Below are 23,776 nucleotides of genomic sequence, written 5' to 3'. Positions count from 1 at the left end.
CCCCAGCTCACATTTAATGGTTTGGGTTATGACCAGCAAATGATATTCCAGGGTTTTGATTTATTACATCACCAAGTTTCAGATACACCAAGAACTATGGCATTTTGGCTCATAAATCCTAGAGCAGGGGTCAGCAAACCACAGTCTATGGGGCAAATCCGGCCCCCTACCTGTTTTTTATAAATAAGGCTTTATTGACACGCGGCCATACCCATTCATTTACGCATCACCCAAGGCTGCTTCCCAGCTTCAATGGCAGCGTTCAGTAGTTGCCACATAGACCGTCTGGCCTGCAAAGCTGAAAATATTGGCTATTTGGCCCTTGTTGGAAACATTTGCCTACCCCTGTCCTAGAAAGTACAGACGAAAAAAGTCAAGAAAGTAGCTTTGCCCAATACATCTTCATCACAAAGAAGCTTTGAGCAGCTCCCAGATAAACCTCTCCTGGAGATAAGAATGTAGGAATTAGGAGAGGGTGGTCCCCATATGAAAACGGTTTTCTAGGGAAACAAAGACAAATAGATGAGGCCTGTTTGGCCTTAAAACTGCACTGCCCAATGCGGTAGCCATGAACCACATGTGGTGATTTAAATTTAAATGAATTAAAGTCAAGTAGAATGAAAATTTCAGCTCCTAGGTTGCACCAGCCACATTACAGTGGTTCAGTTGTCACTTGTGTCAAGTGGCCAGCAAATTGGACAGCAAGGATATGAACACTTCCAGAAGTTCTAGTGCCGCCTTAGAGATTGTCTCCTTCAAAAAAAAGACTAAGACCTGGCAGCAGATGCGAAAAGCTTTCTTTATTATGTATCAAGTTTTATCTATACAGTTACCATTGTGTTTTCATCCTTTTGTTCTATACTTTTCTTTGTATGTTGGCGTCAATTTTTCTTTTTTTTTCCAATCTTATTGAGATATAATTGACATGTAGCACTGAAAGGGTACAGCATGATGACTTGACTTATATGTGTTGTGAAATGATTATTAAATAAGTTCAGTTAACACCCATCCGCTCATATAGACATGAAAAAGGAAAATGTTCTTCCCTAGGGATGAGAATGTTTAGGATTTAGTCTCTTAGCAACTTTCAGATATACTCTACAACAGTGTTACCTACATACATCATGTTGTACATTACCTCCCCGGGACATATTTATCTTACAACTGGAAGTTTGAACCACTTAATTTAATTTATTTATTTATTGAAGTATAGTTGATTTACAATGTTGTGTTAGTTTCAGGTGTACAGCAAAGTGATTCAGTTATACATATATATTCTTTTTCAGTTTCTTTTCCCTTATAGGTTATTAAAGTGTTGAGTATAGTTACCAATTTTAATTATTGCTTTAAAATACATCCTAATGTTTGAAAGGCCGTATCATCTGGCTTACGTATCTCCTTCACACATTTTTTTTCCAGTCTTCTAATTTTGCTGATGATTGAGCCTGATGATTGATCATTTTGTTGTGTTTCAAAGAAAAAAGAAAAGAAAAAAATTTTGTAAAGAAAAAAGGGAGGTGGGGAGAAAATGAACTCCAGGAAGAATTCGATTTTGCAACTCAAATTGCAGGCAATCAAAAGCACAATGCAGGGCTTCCCTGGTGGCACAGTGGTTGGGAGTCTGCCTGCCGATGCAGGGGACACGGGTTCGTGCCCCGGTCCGGGAAGATCCCACATGCCGCAGAGCGGCTGGGCCCGTGAGCCATGGCCGCTGAGCCTGTGCGTCCGGAGCCTGTGCTCTGCAACGGGAGAGGCCACAACAGTGAGAGGCCCGCGTACCGCAAAAAAAAAAAAAAAGAGCACAATGCAGAGGGATCAGCACCTGTGAAAGCTCGAGGTGAGAATGAGCACATTTATTATAGAAACAGAAAGGTCAATGTGACAGAAGCAAAATGGAAAAGGGGATTAGTGGTACAAGATAAACTTGGAGAGACAGGGAGGCGGGAACCAATTCACAGGGGCCTTACAGGCCAAAGCTAAGGGTTATGTTAAGTGTCATGGAAAGCCTTCATAGACGTTTTATTATTTGTTTTTGTAAGCAGAGGAGTGATGATAAAATACAATTTCTGGTTTTTCCAAAAAAAAAAAAGCACAATGCAGCTTCCAGGTGGCATGAGGGATGGGGGACAGGAGGGAGGATGATCTCTGAGCTTTCCCCCAGGCCCAAACGGCCCAGGGACCTTGCAAATCCTTCCAAAATCTTGGTTATCAAGATAATTAATATTTTAATGCAATGTTTATTTTTAATATCAAAATTGACCCCCCAAATCCATGAGGAACAAAATATCAAATTCTAAAGACAGGATCCACCCGGCACTTTGGAGACCCATGTTCACCTCCCCCCCGCCATCTGGCCCTGCTCCCTGGCTGCTACTGGGGACAGTCCTGCCCGCAGGGCCACATCAGAGCGTGAGATTTGGGCAGAGCCAAGGGAGGCCTTCATTCTTGTCACAGCTCTACTGTTGGGACAAGCCAGCACTTAGTAATAGGCAAACAAGGTGTTTCCTGTGGCTGTCATAACAAATGACCACAAATGTGGGGGGCAGGGAGCTTAAAACGACAGAAATTTATTCTCTCACAATCTGGAGGCCGGAAGTCTGAAATCAAGGTATCAGCAGGGTCGCACTCCTTCCTAGCTTTCTCAGGGAGAATCTTCTCGTCTTCTCCAGCTTCTGGGGTCTCCAGGTATTCCTTGGCTTGTGGCTGCACTCCCCCAGTCTCTGCCTCTGTTGTCACAGCATCTTCTTCTCCTTTTCTATTTGTGTCAAATCTTCCTCTGCCTGTCTCTTGATAAGGACTCTTGGGATTACATTTCAGGCCCACTTTGATAATCCAGGATAGTCTTCCAGTTTAAGATCCTTAGATAAATCATGTCGACTGAAAAAAAAATGCACAACCTAAAAGTTGAGTTATGTTTTATTTGGTGGACATTCTTAGGACTTCAAGCCTGGAAGACAGCATCTCAAATAACACAGAGAGACTGCTCCAAAGAGGAAAAGGAGAAGCCAGGATATATAGATAGGAGTTTTTGCAACGAAGACCATGTAGTAAGAATATCAAAAGATTACTGTTAAAGAAAACCAGATATCCTAAGTTAAGGAATTTATTGCTTTCCTATGTATGGGAAGATGCAAGAGTTTGGGCTCACTGAAATTATTCCTTTGATATGCACCTCAGCTACCTGGGGCCAGCATCCTGTGTTTTCACATCCTGAGTCTCCTCAGGGTGCACCTTTGGGGGTGGCTGCAGTGGCGGACCCCTTGACGGCAGGCACCCTGTTTCCCTCCTGAGTTTCCTCAGGGCTCACCATCGGGGAGGCTGTAACGTGATGGTTCAATGGCTGCAAGATCCTTTGTTTACTGGCATGGCAGGCAATATTGTTTCACTCACGAGTGGAAGATCAGGAGAAGGATTTATGATGACTTGCAGCAAGTAAGGGGAACACCAGGGACCTTTCCCAAAGCAGTGTCTCCCCGAACAGCAAAACTGGGGAAGTTTGAAGCTCAGGGTACATGTATATTCATGAAGGGGCTTGAGCAGAGGAGACTTCAGCATAGAATTGGGGCAAAGGTTCACAGAGTCCAAGTTTTAGTTGATTGAAGTCAGGGGGGTCCACGTCATCATTCTACCCTCCACTTGGGTAGGGGTCTTAGTTCCTGCAGAACTCAAAGATATATTATATGTATATCCCTTGATGAGGAGCTGGGACTCTTTTTATCACTGGACTATTGTTTCTTGACTGCTTTTCCATTATTCCTGCATTCCCTCACTTCCCTTAAGATCATTGATTACTGAGATGTGTTCAAGGACAAGCATTGCAGCCAGGCTTAGATCACAAAACGGCTTAGGCCAAAATGGTTTCTCTCACGTCAAGAGAGCCATTGCTGGTACTCTTCCTCTGGGGACCCACTAACCTATCTGCTTACTTTAATATGATTGCCTCCATGGTACAACCACCAGGACCACTTTAAGGGCTCGGCATGCCTCACCCAGGGTCACAGATCTAAGTGCCCAAGCCAAGATCTGAACCTCTACTCCCCACACCCCTGTCTCCTCCAGGCCCTCGTAGGTGACCAGTACGGCCCCCGTCCCATCCCCTCGCTGATCGAGGAAGAGGAGTGGAAAAAGGAAAAATCGAGCTCAGCTCAGCTGAGCGCCAGGCCACGTGACCTGGAGCTGGTGGCACGACGCTTCCGGACAGACAAGAACGCCGTTCCCCCCACCCACCTGCTGCAGACCCTGGGCAGCGGGGAGGCCCGTGGGCCCGAGGAGGCCACCCTGATCTCTGCATTGTGCTCTGGAGCCCAGGAGGCCGGCAGGTTGGGCCTCATCACTCAGGAGAAGTGGCACCGCTACCACCGGTCAGGTGAGGCTGCCGGGACTCCCCTGGCGGGTCCCCAGGAAACATCCACCCGTTTAAAATACACATCACGTTTTGTCCAAATGCCACAGTCTGCATTTCTATAAATGCCAAACCAACCTAGCTCCTGGAGCCCTAGTTCTGAGAAAGATTATTTTTCTGATCCAACAGAGTTAAGTCAAGTCCTGGTTAATTTCAGTCTCTTAGGATTCTTCTCTCCTTCCCTGGCTCCTTTCCTTTTCCCAAGCAGGCTCCTGGCTTTGGGGGACGTGTACTACGATGACCCCATACCTGTTTGCCTGGGACTGAGCCACTCCCACGATGCTGGACTTTTAGGGCCAAACCCAGGACAGTTCCAGGAAAACTGGAAGAGTGGGTCACCCTGTGTTAGTCGAGAGCCGTCCCCTGCTGAAGAGTCGTCCTTCATCAATGTACCTGCCTCTGAGGTGAAAACTGAGGCAGAGGAAGAAGGAGTCTCTTTTGCCCAAGTGGGAGAATAGGGATTCCCCCCCGTGACTGTCTGAGTCCACCACCCAGCTCCCAGCTGGTCCCTTACCTCTCATCCCTGGCCTTGTCCTCTGCCCTCTCCATCCTCCACACTGGCTACCAGAAAGGTTTTTCTAAAAATGCATTGTGATCGAGCCATTGCCCCACTGCAGGCTGTCAGCAAGAGATCGGTTCTTATTATTATTTATGAGTTAGTAATGTCAGCTTATGGATTATTAGTATGTCAATTTACATCACCCAAACTATTAAATATATGAATTTATATCACCCACACTATTAAGTGTATGAATTTATATTACCCACACTATTAAATATATGAATTTCTATTATCTATATTATCAAATATATGAATTTATATTATCAAAAATATTAAATATATGAATTTATATTACCCACATTATAAAATATATGAATTCATTTTATCAACATATTAAATATATTGATTTAGTTAAAGATATTGAATGTAGTGATATTTATTAATAGTATTTTAATTTTATTAAATATATGATTATTATCTATTATATATATACATTCTAGTAAAGACATACCAATTTTTAAAATTTTTATTTCAGGATAATTTTAGATGAACCAAAAAGTTACAACATTATAAAGCTACAAAGATAGTGTAGAGTTCCTGAAGGTTCTTCACGCAGCTTCCCACAATGCTAACATCTTACGTGACTGAGGTACATTTACCAGAACTCAGAAATGAACATCGGTATTTAGTATTGGTGCATGACTGGTAACTAGACTCCTGACTTTATTTGGGTTTCCTCAGTTCTCCCATCAATGTCTTTCTGTCCCAGGATCCCACATTGTATTTAGTCCTTTGTCTCCTTAGGCTACTCCGATCTGTAACAGTTTTTCATGACCTTGTTTTTCATGACCTTGACTGATGTTGAGGAGTACTGGCCAGGTCTTTTGTAGAATGTCCCTCAATCTGGGCTGGGTGGTATTTTCTCATGATTAAATTGGGATTATAGGTTTTGGGGAGGAAGACTGCAGAGGTAAAGTTCCCTCCCCATCCCACCGTATCAGGGGTACCTGAGGCCTACTTGACATCACAGGTGATCCTAACCTTGACCCTTTGGTTAAGGTTAGTAATGACATACCGATTTTTTCTTTTTGTCCCCACTGTGCGACATGCGGAACTTCCCCGACCAGGGATCGAACCCACGCCCCCTGCGTTGGAAGCACAGAGTCTTAACCACTGTACCACCTGGGAAGTCCTGACATATCAATTTTGAATACACTTTTATATGGATAATAATCTTAAGGTTACTGTTTCTTGTGCACTTACCATGTTGCTATTGCTTGCTCTGTGACACAAAGCCAAGTGAGCTAATTGCTCTCATAGAGATGTCTGACATCGGGACTGTAATCAGCGTCTGGGGTCAAGTATGGGATGGGCCGGGATTTACATCTCAGCCCTGCCCCTTTCCAGCCCTATTGACTTTGGGCAGCTTGGACTCTCCTTTTCGTCATCTGTAAAATGGAACTAGTCAGAGGTAGTACCTAATGGAGTCATTATAGGGATCTAAAGGGTCTTGTCCCGGCCGTGATCTCATCCAACAATGAGCTCTCTAAGCAATCATGTCAAACCTCGCCCATTAAGAAGTCCCACTTGAAAGAACAAATAGAAACTCCTTGACGTCAGCAGAAAGCACAAACAGTTGTGGAGTTCAGGGGCACGTCATGGACGGCACCTTCAGAGCATATTATTTTCCAGGCACCTCGCTCAATTTTTTTTTTTTTAATTTTTATCTTGAAATAGAGATTCATAGGAAATTGCCAAAAGAAAAAAAAAAAAAAAAAGGAAGAAGAGGTATCCTTTACCCATTTTTCCCCCAAAGGTAACATCTTGCAAAACTAGAGTGCAATATTATTACACAACCAGGAAGTGGATATTGTCACAATCCAGAGAGAGCACACTTGTACAAACACCATTTGTGTGTGTGAGTGTGTGTGTGTGTGTGTATGTTTGTCTCGCCCATTTCCTTCTCTGCAATTTTCTCACCGCTTCCCACAAACCCCAGCACTGGTAACCACTAACCCATCTCCATCTCATTTATTTTGTTATTTCAACCATATCATAGAAGATAAGATCACAGACTGTAAACTTTTGAGTTTAGTTTTGTTCCTTCAGGATAAGGTGCTCAGCTTTTCACAAGCATTATTTCATAGAAAATCCTCACAACAGTCCCTTCAAGGTTGGACTAGTACACCCATGTTACAAGGGAGGAAACAGAGACTCAGAGAGGTGCAGTGATTTGCCTAGGGTCACACAGCCTGCTGGTGGCAGAACAGATGGTATTGGATTAGTTCATGCCAAAATGTGTCCAAGAAGGAACCTGTTTGGGGACTGTTAGCTGCCTTCGTCTCTGACCTTCACTCATGGGGCTGAGGGGCACGTGAGGTCAGTCCAAGGAGGACTTTTGAGTGGTTCTTGTCTTTGGCTCTGAGACTGAGTCCTGTCTCCAAGGGCCTGACTCGCTCAGCTAGAGAGCTGGGATCCTCTGCTGAGCCCAGGGAGGCTTCAAAAATAACTCCTCAAGTCTGACTGCTATTTCAAAACAATGGCCTCCAGGGAGAAGTCAGTGTGAGCTCTTGGCTCTGGAAAATACAGGTCCTCAGGGCAGCTGCTGCATGCTCTGGGACGGGGGTCAGCAAACCATGGCCCAAGGACAAAACCTGGCCCACTGCTTGTTCTTGTAAATAAAGTTTTATTGGAAAACACTGGAGTGCATTCATTTGCATGTTGTCTGTGGTTATGCCAGGTGACTCTGAAACACACTAAGCTTGAGAACCAATGTTTCCATCCCCGGAATGTGTCTACCAAGTGCTCCCATTCAAGCCAACTGATGACATAATGCTGACCACACTCACTTCCCATCTCCTCCACTTTTGCAGCCATCGAGGGGGAAATAGAACGGGACCTGCTGAACGCAATAGACTGGGACCAGGGGGCAATCGTCTTCCTGAGAGATATCCAAGACCTCAACAAACACATCCTGGAGGTCTGCGCCCTCAAGATAGTGGACCAGCTTGCAGCCGGCTGCCTGGACACAGACGCCCAGAACCTTCTCAGCAGCCTCAAGGAGCGCATCGCTGACATGCAGCCCAGAGTTCTCAAGGCCCACCACCTGGCATGGAGCCAAGACCTGGTGGACCCCCCCCCCCCAAACAAGGCTCATGGACGGTACCCAAAGGAGCTGGGGGAGCAGTTTGTGGCCAGGGCTAACCATCAGGTCCTCGAGTGCCTCCAGAAACTGGAGGCAGGCAGGCAGGAGTTGGCTTGGCTCTGTCAGGAGGTCCGCCACCACCTGGGGCTCAGTGCCGAGGCCCCCCAGACCTTCTGTGGGCACCAGGAGCTCCTAACCCAGCTGGGGTAGCGGCTCCAGCAGAACGACGGCCACCCCCACCCACCCCTGGTGCTTTTTGGACCCCCGGGCATCGGAAAGACTGCTCTGATGTGCAAGCTGGCTGAGCAAATGCCAGGGCTGCTTGGCCACAAGACAGTGACCGTTCTGTGGTTTCTGGGGACGTCACAGATGAGCTCCGACGCCCGAGGCCTGCTCCAGAGCATCTGCTTCCAGGTGTGCCTGGCCTATGGGCTACCCCTGCCCCCTGCCCAGGTCTTGGAGGCCCATACCAGGGTGGTACAGTTTTTCCACACCCTCCTCCACACCATCTCCTGCTGAAACTTTGAGTCCCTTGTGATCCTGCTGGATTCGGTGGATGAGGTAGCCTCTGTCCACCGTGCTCGGAGGGTCCCCTGGCTGCCTCCCAAGTGCCCCCCAAGAGGCCACCTCATCCTCTCGGTCTGCTCAGGACAGCGGGGCGTTTTAGACACTATGCGGCAGGTGCTCACGGACCCAGGTGCTTACTGGGAGGTGAAACCCCTCTCTGGAAACAAAGGACAAGAGGTGGTTCAGCTCCTGCTGGCCGCCTCGAGGAGGACGCTGAGCCTGATGCAGAGGGACCTGCTCTGGACCAGCCTCCCAGAGTGTGGGCACCCAGGGCGGCTGAGGCTGGCCTTCGAGGAGGCCCAGAAATGGGCCTCCTTCACCATGCCGGCCCCTCTGGCCTCCACTGCTAAGGAGGCGATGCACCAGCTGTGTGCCCACCTGGAGCAGACACGTGGGCAGCTCCTGGTGGCCTGAGTGCTGGGTTATACATTGTGTCTTCCCGGTGAGTCTCTGTTGTTTTCACTCTTTTCTGAATTGAGATAGAACACATGCATTCTTCTCCAAGGGCAGCCATAACAAAATCACAAACTGGGTGGCTTAGAACAATGGAAGTCTATTCTCTCGTGGTTCTGGAGGCCAGAGTCTGAAATCAAGGTGTCAGCTGAACAACACTTCCTCCGGAGCCCCTAAAGGAGAATCCGTTCTAGGCCTTTTTCTTAGTTTCTGGCAACCCTCAACATTCCTTGGCTTGTAGACGCATCACTCCAATCTCCACCTCTGACCACATTGTGGTTTTCTCCCTGTGTGTCTGTCTGAATTTCCCTCTTCTTGGAAAGACATCACTCATTGGATTAGGGCCCACTTGCATCCAGTATTGTTACCGACTAAGGTTCTTGGCCTTCTTTTTTTTTTTTTTTTGCGGTACGCGGGCCTCTCACTGTTGTGGCCTCTCCCGTTGCGGAGCACAGGCTCTGGACATGCAGGCTCAGCAGCCATGTCTCACGGGCCCAGCTGCTCCGTGGCATGTGGGATCTTCCCGGCCCGGGGCATGAACCCGTGTCCCCTGCATCGGCAGGCGGACTCTCAACCACCGTGCCACCAAGGAAGCCCTCTTGGCCTTCTTAATCAACAGAAATTGATAAGAGGCCAGAAAAGAAATTCAGACAAGGCAGAGGGGAAGGAGAACAGGTAACAGGTTCCCCTGCTTGCTCACTCCCTGAGGGGGGAGTGAGTTTGTTCCGTATATGGGGTGAGGGTAGGGGCAGGTCCAGGGGTCAAGCCAGAGGGGCGGCTTAGGTTGTTTGCCCACCCCTCTGGTGGGGTTGTGTGCAGGGGGCATGCTCAGTACCCTGCTTTCGCTCCCGGCTCTTCAGAAGTGGCAACTGGGTTTTTGGTCTTTTTGTATCTTGTTGTCCATAATTTTCCCAACTGTGCGTGCGCGCAGTTCTTTTTAGTCCCTTATGGTTTCTTTGTATTTTGTTGCTGGAAGAGACATTTGGCCAGGTGCAAGCACTGCAGCAAAGGGTCCCAGGTCGCAGGTCCCAGCCTGTCTCTGTATGACCTCATCTTAACTTGACTACTTCCCCAAAGACTGGTTTCAAACAAGGTCACATTCACAGTTTCCCCGTGGGTACAAATTTTGGGGAACACTATTCAACCCAGTCCAATTCGTATCATAATTTTCACTCATTTAAAGTGTATAGTTCAGCAACATTTAGTACATTCACAGTATTAGGCAACCGCTATCCATCTCCAGAACAATTCCTCACCCTACAAGGAGACCCCGTCCCCGTCAGCAGTAACTCCCCTTCCCCGACCCCCAGCCCCTGGCAACCACTAATCTGTCTCTATGCATTTGTCTAGAGTATTTCTTCAGAAAACGTTTTACTTAGAAATACTTTCAAATTATAGACTAGAGGAAGAACTCCCATAGTGCAAAAATAGTGCCGAGAACTCTCATAGAGCAGAATTTTTCAGCCTTGGTGCTATTGACATTTGGGGCTAGATCATCCTTTGCAGTGTGTAGGGCCATCCTGTGCACTGTAGGATGTTGAACAGTATCCCTGGCCTCTACCCACTAGATGCTGGTAGTATCCCCCAGCTGGGACAACCAAAAATGTCTCAGGACATTGCCAAGTGTCCCTTGAAGGCAGGATAGGTCCTCGTTGAGAAATACTACCATACTTCTTCCCCCCACAATCACCAATTTGCCATATTAGCTTTCTCTCTCTCCCTTTTCCTTTTTCCCTCTCTCCCTTTCCTATCTCTCCTTTCCTTCCTTCCTACATCCCTCCCTCCATCTCTCTCTCCTCTCCCTCTCTCTCTTTATTTCTTTCCATTTTTCTATCTATCTTCTATCTATCCATTCATCTATCTGTCTCTGTCTATCCACACACCCCCCCACAAACAAAATTTTTCCCTGAACCATTTGAGAATTCATTACAGGCGTCATTCCCCTTCACCCTTAAATACATCACATATATCCTAAGAACAAGGGCAATCAGAACCCCACATCACCACAAGACAATTTTAAAACTCAGAAAACGTATCATAAATGCAGTAATATTATTTAATACACAGTTTATAGTCAAAATTTACCAATTGTCTCAAAAATGTCCTTTATAGCTGTCCCCTCCCCTTGCCCCCATCCCAGGATCCAATCCAGGATAACATGTTGCATTTAGCTGTCAAGTTTCTTTGGCCTCCTTTAATCTGGAATGTTCCACTCTCTGTCCTCTTGAAGAGTACAGACTAGCTCTTCTGTAGCTCAGCACTCCTTAAGCCTCAATGGGTATGTGTATCTCAGGTCTTGTTTTTGAATAAAGACTCTGATTCAGCAGGTCTGGGGGTGGAGCCTGGGATCTTGTATTTCTCCCAGGTTCCCTGGCGATGTTGATGCTACCAGGAACGCACCTGGGGGTGGAGGGGAGTCGGTACACTGTATCTGGGTTGATCTGATGTCTCCTCATGATGACATTCAGGTTAAACTTGGATGGTGTTTGATCCTTCTTGTGCATTTTTTTCCTACCACAAATTTGCAACATACCCCTTTGTAATTAATAAGCAATGTGTGCAGATATCTCAGAAAAAATCTTTTTAAAGCAAACTTCTCTGAAGAATTGACCACAAGCCTGGGTCTACAGTTAATTCCAGGCTTTGTAGCATGGGAATCAGCAAAAAGCAATAGGAAAACCCAATTCCAATGTGTTTATAGAGTTTAAGGAATGAAGGTTTAAATGCAGTTGCTGAACAAACTCCGATAAACCAGGGTCATGATGGTCAGAGATGCCAGGTGTGGATTGTGAGTCAGAAATAATGAGCAGGAGAGAGGAGTGTGTGCATCACAGGCACCCAGCATCCCATGTGAGGGTGGGACGGAGGGTGGGACGGAGGCCGATTCGCAGGCACACCGAGCAGCAGAGCTTTACCTTAATGCAAACAGCCATCGGGAGACGCTCATGCCCATCATTAGAAATGCAGTTGCATTAGAAATGCAGTTGACCTCTTCTCAGCTTGGGGGACCTTTGTCTTTTGCCACAAATCAAGGTGGCAGCGACCAGCCCAGTAAGTGGGCTTTTTATTTGTCTGTTTGTCTTTTTATTTGTCTGTTTATTTGCCAGGAACAGAAATCCACTCACACTATCACATTAGAAATAAGGGCTTTATGCCATGGCCATGGGAGAAACTCAGTGGATGCAGGGCTACCCCCTAGCCAACTCCAGGGAGGGGTAGCCCAGATTTCATGTTGTACCCCAGATTTTGTGATTGATGCCCACAGCATGGACTCTACAAGAGCACAGAGACAGACCAGGGAATGTTCCAGAATAAAAGGGTGGGCCATCAAGCCAACCTGATGAAGTGTACACGGAAGGTGGGGTTGTCATGGGAACCAGAAAGCCACAGAATCAGGGAAGTTGCTCATCCCCTCTCCCTCTGGGTCCTCTCTGCACATTGGCTTCTGCTCTAGACTCTTCCTTTCTCCTCTGTAAGTGTAGCTTGCCTGCCACAGCTGCTGTTGGCATCATGGGCTTCCATTTTGGAGAACTGGCACCATCATACTGGCTCTTTCTTGAGTCCTGGTTGGAAAATCTGGGGAGATAGACATCCATTGGCATTCCTGGCCCCATGTCTGGTCCAGTTAGTAAAGCTGGGGGCCTCCTGGGGTGGAGGACCACCCTCCTTTACTGCCTGGTAGGGGAGGTGGTCTATGGAGGGTGACTCTAGGGGAGGCGATTTTTGGTATGTCCTGTGGCATGAAACTATGTTATGTTTACACACAGAGTTGACCGAGAGTGATGAGAGCCTGGCTCTCAGAATCTGAGTACTTCTGGGCCAGTGGTTCTTACCTAGGGAGATTCTGTGCCCCCCACCCCCGGTGGACACTTAACAGTGGAGACATTTTCATTGTCACGACTGGGGGATGGGGTGCTACTGGGATCTAGTGGATGGAAACCTGGGATGCTTCTCAAAACCCTATAGTTCACAGGACCCTCCCCCAACCAGAGGATCATGGTGCTCCAGTTGTCAGTAGTGCTGGGGGTGCGAAACCCTGGCTTAGCATGAAAGATACTGTCTGGCTATCTCTCTATCCAGCTACCATAATACCTATCTATCCATCCATTCATCTATTTATCTACTTCATCTATCTATAATCTATCATATCTATCTATCTATAATCTATCATATTCGTCTATCCATCCATACATGCATCTATGGACACCTATCTATAAACTATCATCTATCTATCTGTCTATCTCTCATCTATCTATCTATCTATCTATCATGCTGGTGACACCTAGTGGGTGGAGGCCAGGGATGCTGCTAAACATCTTACAAAGTACAGGACAATCTCCACAACAAAGAATGATCCAACCCTTAGTGTCAACAGTGAGAGGCTGAGAAATGCTGTGTTAGGCATGCATTGTGGCCTTTCCGAGCCCCCTCTGTAGGGGGGTAGCTGGGAGAGTGTCTGTTCTGTGTGGCTTCTGGAAGGAATAACAAGATCATACTTGCAAAGGGACATCACTGGCCAAGATCCCTCAGCCAGGATCAAACACAGGGCTGTGTGACCTCACACACAGAGTTTGGTCTGCAGTGCAGGCAAGGCAGGTCCCATGAAGGGGGCAGATGAGGTCTTGTGTCCACATTGTCAAAGGAATGTCTTTGGGGATGGAGGAGGGCTCTTAACCTAGTGGTTCAGCTGTCCGTGGGCACATTCCCCAGTCTTTCCAGCACCGTCCAATAGAATATTGGTGATGAGGGCAATGCTCTGTATCTCATTGTCCAATGTGGTAACTACAAGCTGCAGTGGCAGTTGACCACTTGAAAGGCAGCTTATGCAATCCAGAAACTGGATTTTAAATTCTATTAATTTTTAACTTTAAACGCCCATGTGTGGCTGGTGACTACTACATTGGACATCATTGCTCTAGACTTGATGAGACACAAAATCTTTAAGAGCAGGGATGGAATTGAATTCCTCTTCCCCTGGCCATTCAGGGACATGAATACACAAACCTCAGTTTCCCCATCTGACAAATGGAGGAAGGCTTTCTGCTCTGCCTCCCTCCAGCTGAGTTTGGAGACTCAGCTGCAAACTTGGATGAGGAGGTGCAAAGAGGTACAGGTCCTAATATTGAGCTAAGCAGGTTTAGGGAGGACAAGAAAATGGCACTGGCCCAGGATTGTTCACAGATCTTCACCTGCTCTTACGTCCCTTTGGAGTCTCCTTCCCCCTATTGTAGACTCCTGCTATTGAAGCCTAGACAGACGAGGTTGAGGCATGCCCCCAGGCAGGGGGTTGTCAGTGTTGAGCACAGATGATATGACATATGATCCCACTTATGTGAAATGTCCAGTATTGTCAGATCCACAAAAAGTAGATTAGTGGTTGCCAGGGACTAAGAGGGGCAGGTGTCGCAAACATGGTGGTACCTCATGACTGTGTCTAGCAAAGTCTCTTGCCCCCAAACCTGCTCCAACAGAGGATTCCCCATTCCTTTTTTTTTTTAATTTTTAAATTTTAATTGATTATTTATTTATCTTTTTGGCTGCACTGAGTATTCGTTGCTGCATGTGGGCTTTTCTCTTGTTGCGGCGAGAAAGGGCTACTCTTCGTTGCAGTGCGCGGGCTTCTCATTGTGGTGGCTTCTCTTCTTGTGCAGCATGGGCTCTAGGTGCATGGGCTTCAGTAGTTGTGGCTCATGGGCTCAGTAGTTGTGGCTCGTGGGCTCTAGGGCGCGGGCTCAGTAGTTGTGGCACACAGGCTTAGTTGCTCCGTGGCATGTGGGATCTTCTAGGACCAGGAATTGAACCTGTGTCTCCTGCATTGGCAGGCAGATTCTTAACCACTGCGCCACCAGGGAAGTTCCCCCATTCTTAGTAGTGGGGTCACCTTCTGCATAACCGGGAGTCATGCCTGTTTCCTCTCCTTCCACATCCTTTTTCCCTCCATAATCAGAAAGTCCTCTTGGCTCTGTCTCTAATACATCCTAAACCAACCATTTTTTTTCCCATTCCTACTGTCCCTATCTTGTCCTAGGTCATCCCTGTCTCCACCTGAACAAATGCCCCAGGCCCTCACTTGTCTCCATGTCACTGTGTTTATCCCCCAACAAGCCCCTTCCCCAGAGAGGCAAGAATGAGACTTTTTTTTTTTAATAAACCGCTATTTGGAAATAATTTTACATTTACAGCGGAGATAAAAAGGTTGAACAGAGTTCCCATAGATCCTGCCCCTTATTTCCCCTCGTGTTAACATCCAACATAACCACAGCATTGCTGTCACAGCCAGGACATTAGCATTGATACGTGACCGCGATCTCAACTCCAGACTTGATTTAGATTTCACCAATTTTTCCACCAATATCATTTTTTCTGGTCCTGGAGCCAATTCAGTATTCCTCATTGCATTTAGCAGAGTGAGATTATTTAATTGAGGTAAAATTCACATACTGTAAAGTTAAAATTTTAACGTGTTACAATTCAGTGACATTAGTACATTCACAATGTGGTGCAACCGTCACCTCTATCTAGTTCCAGAACGTTTCCATCATTACTGAAAGGAGACCCTGTCCCTGTTAGCTGTCATTCCCCACCCCTCCTCCCTCAGCCCTTGGCAACCACAAATGGATCTGCCTTTATGGATCCTGATCTGGATATTTCATATAAATGAGATCATACAATATGTGGTCTTTTGTGACTAGTTTCTTCCACTCAGATTGTCTTCAAGGTTTATCTGTATTGTAGCGTGTATCAGCATTTTGCTCCTTTTTATGGTCAAATAATATTCCATTGTATGGATACACCCCTGTCTTAGTCCCTGTGGGGCTGCTATAACAAAAATACGGTAAGACTGGGTGGCTTTATAAACAATCTATTTCTCACAGTTTTGGAGGCTGGGAAGTCTAAGATTAAGGCACCAGCAGATTTGGTGTCTGGTGAGAGCCTGCTTCCTGGTTCACAGACCATCATTTTTCACTGAAACTTCATATGACAGAATAGACAAGGGGTCCATTGGACAAGCTCTCTGGGGTCTCTTTTATAAGGGCACTAATCTCATTCGTGGGGGCTCCACCCTCATGACCTAATCACCTCCCAAAGACCCCACCTCCTAATACCATCACCTTGGGGATTAAGACTTCAACATATGAATTTGGGGGAGACACACATATTCAGTCCATAGCAACCACATTTTTCTATCTTTTCATCTGTTGATGGACATTTGGATTATTTCCACCTTTTGGCAATTGTGACTACTGCTGCTGTGAACATTCTTGTACAAGTTTTGGTAGGAACACCTGTCTGAAATGAGATTTTAAAATCATGAATGAGACTGAATTTCTTCTGTCCTGATTAAACCCTTCCAGTGACTTCCCAATGCTTTTAGAAAAGTATCCAAACTCCTTACCAAGGCCTGTTGGATCTGGCTGCCTCCCATCCCTGGCCCCAGATTTTCCCACACTGGCTCCTTCCCTCCTGCACAATCCCAGCTCTTGTGACACCTTCTCAGAGGGACCCACCTGCTCCAAGAAGCATCTCTCCCCTACCACTCACCTCGTCACTCTCCTTCATGTGATTTGGCTTATCTTCTTCCTAGCAATTGGTGTTACCCAAACTCTTTGTGTTTTTTTTTTTTTTTCTGTTATTTTCTATGTGGCTGTCTGCACTAGAAGATAAGCTTCATGGGCGTCTAGCTCTCTGTCCTCCAGAGGACAGCACAAGAGATGACACTCCGTGAATAGTGGTTAAGCAAACATGCCAGTACTTTACTGATGTCAGTGGCCTTCCAGGTTGCAGCTGTCTGCTTCCCTGAGAATGAATGGACTCACCTGGCCCCTGCCCAGAGGGCCCTGTACAGTGATGTGATGCCAGAGAAGTATGGGACTGTGCTTCCCTGGGATATCCATGTCGAAAGCCTGCTGGGATGTCCCATTTTTATCTGGTGGATAAGCCATTGTGCCTGAAACCACAAAGAGAAGACCCAAGCCTGGTTTGTATTGAGAGTGTATTGAAGAGTGAGAAAGAAGATTCTATTCTTTTTTTTTCTTTTGGCCGCACCGCAAGGCAGGGAGGATCTTGGTTCCCTGACCAGGGATCGAACCTGTGCTCCCTGCATTGGAAGCACAGGGTCTTAACCACTGGACCACCAGGGAAGTCCCAGAAGATTCTATTCTGATGGAGGAAATTTTTGAGGAAACACAGGCCCACACCATGGTGCTACCAAGTAAACCCCAGTGGTGTGGCTCCCAGGAATTTTGGTTTGGAAAGACCCGTCAAGAGGAGAAAAGCAGGTTAGGGAAAAGGCCTGTCTACCCCAATGGAGAAAGTGTGGAGAACACCACCAGCAACATACCTGTGATTGTCAAAGATGAGACGGTCTCAGTGGAAGAGATCTCAGAGAATACTGATGTTAATCGCCACCTCGTTGGACAGCAGAAAATTCCAAGTGAGCAGGTATTCTATATGTGTAAAGAATATGGCAAATGTTTTGATCAAAATGAAGACTTTGATCAATATCAAGGAATTAAAAAAAAAAGACAACTCTCGGCCTTAGCGCCATCTTCTGAGAAACCTCTGCGCCATGAGAGCAAAGTGGAAGAAGCAAATGCTCAGGCTGAAGCGCAAAAGAAGAAAGGTGAAGCAGAGGTCCAAGTAAACTTGTACACCCATGGAAGCCACAGGAGCAGGAACAAGGGGAGCCAGAGGACAGGGACGCTGGTACAAATCGTTGGACTGCTTGCCTACTGTCTAGAACTTGTCTCAGTGGATCTGGAACATCTATGGCCATTCTGATCACCTCAACCACCTTTGAGAGACCCACCTTGCTTGTATCAAAACGGTCCCTTCCTTTGCCCTGAACCTGTGACATTCTGGACTAGTTCTGTTCTCAGTTGTGGCTGAATGTAACGTGTGTACAATAAATTATCTCTTTTGCTGTCTTAGCTGTAGAAAACACACACACACACACACACACACACACACACACACACACACACACACAAGGTGTTTGTACTCCGTGTAAGCAGAAGCCAGCCTCCCTCTCTCATCTGCTCTGAAATGAACTCTGATTGTTCTCCAACCCTGAGGAAATTTGTCGGCAAGTCCCATAGTTTTTCCAGGCAAATGCTCACAGGTATTACGAAGTCCATTCCAGTTCAACGCTTATCCTGTTTAAAGCCACTTCCTTTTTAAGGCAAGGACACATGGGGGTGGTTTCTGCATTATTTTCCTAAGTTACCTCCTCTCTCCCTCCCAGTGCTGCCTGACTCCTCTGAGGTCAGGAAGGGGATGGTTCAGGGTTCTGTAGGTGAGTGAGAAAAGGAAAGATCAGGAAACGTCTTACTTGATGGGTACAGCTGTAACCAGGTGTTGGTACTGGCTGGCCGTGGGCACCGTCCAAATAATGATCCCCATGGTGAACACTTTGGTGATGGGCAGGATGCCATAGAGCTGTCCCTTCCTCGGCTTCTGAGTCCTCCAAGTGCAGAAGACACAGGTGTGTTCCAATGCCTGTCCTTTCTCCCTGCAGGCATGGGCTCTCGGAGGCAGAGATGAAGGATGTCCTGTCCTTGGATGACGAGGTCCTACAGGCTGTGTACCAAGACTGGACCCCGCCCAGCAAAGAGCTGCTGCGTTTCCCACCCCTGCTGTGGGTGAAGCTTCGTCGAGATCTGGGTAACTGCTTGGCCAGGCGGCCCGTGGATGGCTTCATACTCCTGGCCATCGCCCACAGGTAGGTCGAGCGGGTTGGTGACACTGTCTAGGTGGGACGCCGAGAGCGAGGACTCACTGACCAGGCTCCTCCTTGTTCCAGATCCTTCTTCACTCCCCATTCCCAGGAAACCAAGTCCACATAGTGCAGCATTTACCACCAGCTCTAACACAACGACCTGGTTTTTTATTTTTATCATCATCATTTATTCTTCTTAATTTTGGCCAAGCCTTGCGGCTTGTGGGATCTTAGTTCCCTGACCAGGGATCAAACCGGGCCCTCGGCAGGGACAGCACAGAGTCCTAACCACTGGATTGCCAGGGAATTCCCACAACTAACTGCTTTTTTAAATTGAGAAGAAATTCACATAACATAACATTCATCATTTGAAAGTGAACAATTCAGTGACATTTAGCATAGTCACATGTTGTGCAACCATCACCTCTATCTACTTCCAGAACATTCCTACCACCCTAAAAGGCAACCCCGTCCCCATGAACAGTCACTCCCCATCCCCCCTCCCCCAGCCCCTGGCAACCACGAATCTGCTTTCTGTCTCTATGGAGTTGCCTGTTCTGAAAATTTCGTATGGATGGAATCACACACATTGTGGTCTTTTGTGTCTGGCTTATCTCACTCAGCATAATATTTTCATGGTTTATCCACGTTATAGCATGTGCCCGTGCTGCATTCTTTTATGGCTGAAAATATTCCCTTGTAGGGATGGACCACATTTTATTTATCCACTCATTCGTTGATGGACACATGGTTGTTTCTACCTTTGGGTGATTGTGACTAGTGCTGCTGTGAACATGCATGTACAAGTTTTTGTCTGAAAACCTGTTTTTCCATTCTTTGGGGTATGTAACCAGGAGTGAAATTGCTGGGTCATACAGTAACTTACTTTATGTTTAACTTGTTGAGGAACCCAAATGTTCCTTTTTTTATTATTATTGTTTTATTTTTTGGTGGACATTTGGGTTCCCACCTTTAAAATATATATATATTTATTTATTTTTGGCTGCATTGGGTCTTCTTGCTGCGTGAGGGCTTTCTCTAGTTGTAGCGAGCGGGGGGGCTACTCTTTGTTGCGGTGCGTGGGCTTCTCATTGCCGTGGCTTCTGTTGTTGCGGAGCACAGGCTGTAGGCACATGGGCTTCAGTAGTTGTGGTGCACGGGCTCAGTAGTTGTGGCGCACGGGCTTAGCTGCTCCATGGCATGTGGGATCTTCCCGGACCAGGGCTCGAACCCATGTCCCCTGCATTGGCAGGCAGATTCTTAACCATCGTGCCACCAGGGAAGTCCCTGTTCCTTTTTTAATTTAATTTTATTTTTTATTATTATTATTTTTTTTGCAGTACGCGGGCCTCTCACTGCTGTGGCCTCTCCTGTTGTGGAGCACACCAGACGCGGAGGCTTAGCGGCCATGGCTCACGGGCCCAGCCGCTCCGCGGCATGTGGGATCCTCCCAGACCGGGGCACGAACCCGTGTCCCCTGCATCGGCAGGCGGACTCTCAACCACTACGCCACCAGGGAAGCCCCCTGTTCCTTTTATAAAACTGAAGTATAGTTAATTTACAATTTTGTGTTAGTTTCAAATATACAGCAAAGTGATTCAGTTATATATATATACTGCCATATATATATATATATATATATATACTGTTTTATATATATATATACTGTTTTTTATATATATATATATATATATATACACACTGTTGTGGCCTCTCCCGTTGCGGAGCACAGGCTCCGGACGTGCAGGCTCAGTGGCCATGACTCATGGGCCCAGCCGCTCCGCGGCATGTGGGATCTTCCTGGACCGGGGCACGAACATGTGTCCCCTGCACCGGCAGGCAGACTCCTAACCACTGCACCACCAGGGAAGCCCCAAATGTTCCTTTCTAAAGTAAATTTCTTTAAGGAATAAAAGTAAGATGGGCTGACTGAGAGATAAAGAATAGGTAACAAATAGTGGTCAGCTAAGCCAGCCAGCATCTGGAAGGTGGTTTAGGGTGGACTGGCATTGGGGAACCGCCTCCTAGAAGGCCAGTGACCACCTCTGAGCTCGCCCAGTGTCCCCTCTCTGCAGACAGCTGGCCGAGGTGGTCCGAGAGCACTACCTGTCCTGGCCCGAGAAAGCCAAGGGTCACGGAGTCTTGGCCGACTTATTCTCAGGGACCTGGAGCCAGGGAACCAAGAAATTCATCACGCTGCCACTTGTGGGGAAACCCCTGAACCTGGACCACAAGGTGAGGTGCCCAGGGCCCCCTGTTCCCCACTTGGAGCCTCCAAGCTGCTGCACCTGCAAGGCAGGGACCACATGCCTCCTTCTGTCCATCATTTCCACCCCAAACTCCCTCCTGACCACCTTCTCTTCTCTACCCATGGAGGGTTAGATGTCACCTCTGCTGCTGAGCCTTATTTGGAGGGTGGCGAGCAGCAGATGAGGACTATGCACCCCCCCTGCCCAACTTTCCAGAGGATAAAACAAAATCACAACATTCAGAAGCATATCCCCAAAGTCATGGCATCCCAGAATTTTAATTCCCTACGCTTCGATTCCTCCTGAGACACACCAGTTTCCTCCCTGTTTTTTGTTTTTGTGTGTGTGTGTGTGTGTGTGTGTGTATGCGGGGAGGGGGGTGGGTTTTGACGTTTTCCTTTATGAATTCCCTGGAACAGTCCAATTTCCAGTTATTGGTACCCCCAAAGCATTGCTCATTTTAAAAATAACACATTTTGTTTTCCACTTAGGACAGTAGTGTGTGTTTGTTGGAGAACACAGAGAGGATCAAACAGTAAAATAAAACTGTCCACAATTCCCCCTTTTGGGAAGATCTGCTCCTATACTCCCTCCCCCAGGTCACTCACTATTCACACATTTCTTTCTAGTCTTTCTTTTGTTCCAGGGAGCTCTAAGACTTGGGGTCCTTAGCTTGCAAGTCACTACCTCTTTTTTTTTTTTTTTTGTCTCTCAAACATCCTCAAGGCTCAGCTCAAATGCCTCTTCCTTCAGGAAATCTTCCGTGATTTCCTTCCTTCTTGATTACTTGTTTTGTTTTGTTTTTTGGCTGTGCCTCGAGGCTTGTGGGATCTTCCCAGACCAGGGATCAAGCCCATGTCCCCTGCAGTGGAAGCTCAGAGTCCTAACCACTGGACTGCCAGCGAAGTCCCTTGATTACTTGTCCTTTACTCCATGCTCTCTTCACTCTGAGGCAGAACTCAGACTTTTCAAAAGAAACTTTTAGTTTCAAAATCATTTTAGATTTCCAGACAAGTTGCCACGAGTATTCAGAGAGTTCCTGTGGACACTTCTTTTAAATTTCCCTGTTGTTAACATCTTGTGTAACTGTAGCACAGTGATTTCAACTAGGAAATACACTTTTAAGTAGTGGTTATAGTTTGATTTTTCTTTTTTCTTTGTCTCTCCTCCTGGACAGGGGAGGCCAGAGGCTGGGCCAGGTCTGATTCTTTCTCAATGCTTCCCTTTCTCCTCTCTGGTACCTCACAGATCCTCTCCTGTGGACCCAGAACCCCTGCAGGCTCAACCACATCCTCTCTTTGGGATGTGGTTTGACGCCCTTCCTGGTCTCCTAGCCTCAGGATCTCCTGCTCCAGTCCATCCTCCACGGTCAGTTGCTTCTGACCATCCAGTCTGATCATGCTTCTCCTCTAACACCTCCCATGGCTCCCCAGTGCCCTCTGTCTCCAGTCCAACCTCTTCAGTACCTTTGTGATCTACTCTCTACAACCTCCCTAGCCTCAGTCCCCGCCATGATCCCCCACTCTGTCTTATAATTCAGCCCTTCCCAAACTCTTGTCCTGCTCTCTCCCACCTCCCGGCCTTTGCACATGGCAGTCCCTCGCTATGAAATGCCAATGGTTCCGACACACTTCACCAGACAGACTTCTATTTATCCTGTGAGACCCAGTTGCAATGCCCCTTGGATCCTGAGCCCCAAGCCCCTCCTGTCCCAGCCCAGCCTGTGGGTGGAGGATGGTGTGGGCCATCTCTGTCTGGAATTGTGTCCCCACCCCCACGCCCTCCAGCATCACCTGGTGCCTTGCCTGGCCCATGTTTGTGGAGTGAATGAATGAGCTTGTGTCACAGTGGCCTGGCTGCCAGCCCCCTCCTCCTCTGCAGGTGGCCCCTCAGCCCCTGTGGTTCTCAGACACAGTCGCAAACCTGCGGAAGCTGAAGGAGTTACCCTACCACCTGATCCACTCAGGCCGCATCGAGGAGCTGAAGCAGGAGGTGCTGGGTAAGGACCAGACCCATCTCGGAGGGGGCTGAGCAGGTCCCCAACCCTCTGCAGTGCTCTCGCCTTCCAGAGCCTGACAAGGGGGAAGGGGGGAGGGGGAAGTTCAAAATCCTTGGCTCCTTTAAGGCACTGGTTCTCATCAGGGGAGGTTCTGCGCCACCATCCCCTGCCCCCCGCCAAGGGGACACTAGGTGATGTCTCGAGATATTTTGGTTGTCACGAATTGGGGAGGTATGCTGCTGGCATCTAGGGCTAGTTGATAGTACACAGGGCAAGAAACTGCCTTAGAATGAGAGAGACCCTGTCTATCTATCTGTCAATCTATCATCTACCATCTCTATCTCTATTTATCTACCATATATAGTTGTCTGTTTATCTATCTATCCTCTATCTATCTGTCAATCACCTACCTATCCACATCTATCTATAATCTAACATATCTATCATCTCTTCCTCTCTCTCTCTATAAATATATATAAATATAAAATCTCATCTGTCATATCTATCTCTCTCTACCATCTGTATCTATTATCTTTATATCCATCCATCTAAATGTATCCTAACTATCTACTTACCTACCTATAATTTCTATCTCTCTATCTACCACCTATATCTATCATCTTTATATCTATCCATCCATCCATCTATCTATCAATCTTTTATCTCTATCTCTATTTATCTACCATCTATGTCTGCCTATCTATCGATCGATCATCTACCTGTCTATCTCTCCATCCATCC

The 23,776-nt window shown here is 47.1% G+C and overlaps 1 protein-coding gene across 1 annotated transcript in view; it reads left to right on the top strand.

The window, feature by feature from the left end:
• NWD1 (NACHT and WD repeat domain containing 1) overlaps positions 1–23,776 on the top strand; it is a 65,899-nt gene that overhangs the window by 8,522 nt on the left and 33,601 nt on the right. Inside the window, 6 exon segments of the mRNA XM_060006479.1 lie at positions 4,060–4,366; positions 7,778–9,049; positions 17,505–17,511; positions 18,587–18,790; positions 20,863–21,022; positions 22,918–23,035. Coding sequence (XP_059862462.1) covers positions 4,060–4,366; positions 7,778–9,049; positions 17,505–17,511; positions 18,587–18,790; positions 20,863–21,022; positions 22,918–23,035 — 2,068 coding nt within the window.

This window comes from Delphinus delphis, chromosome 3, assembly GCF_949987515.2.
Source record: "Delphinus delphis chromosome 3, mDelDel1.2, whole genome shotgun sequence".
NCBI lineage: Eukaryota > Metazoa > Chordata > Mammalia > Artiodactyla > Delphinidae > Delphinus > Delphinus delphis.
The sequence above is the reverse complement of the archived record's forward strand: the minus strand, read 5'-3'. Positions and strand labels throughout refer to the sequence as shown.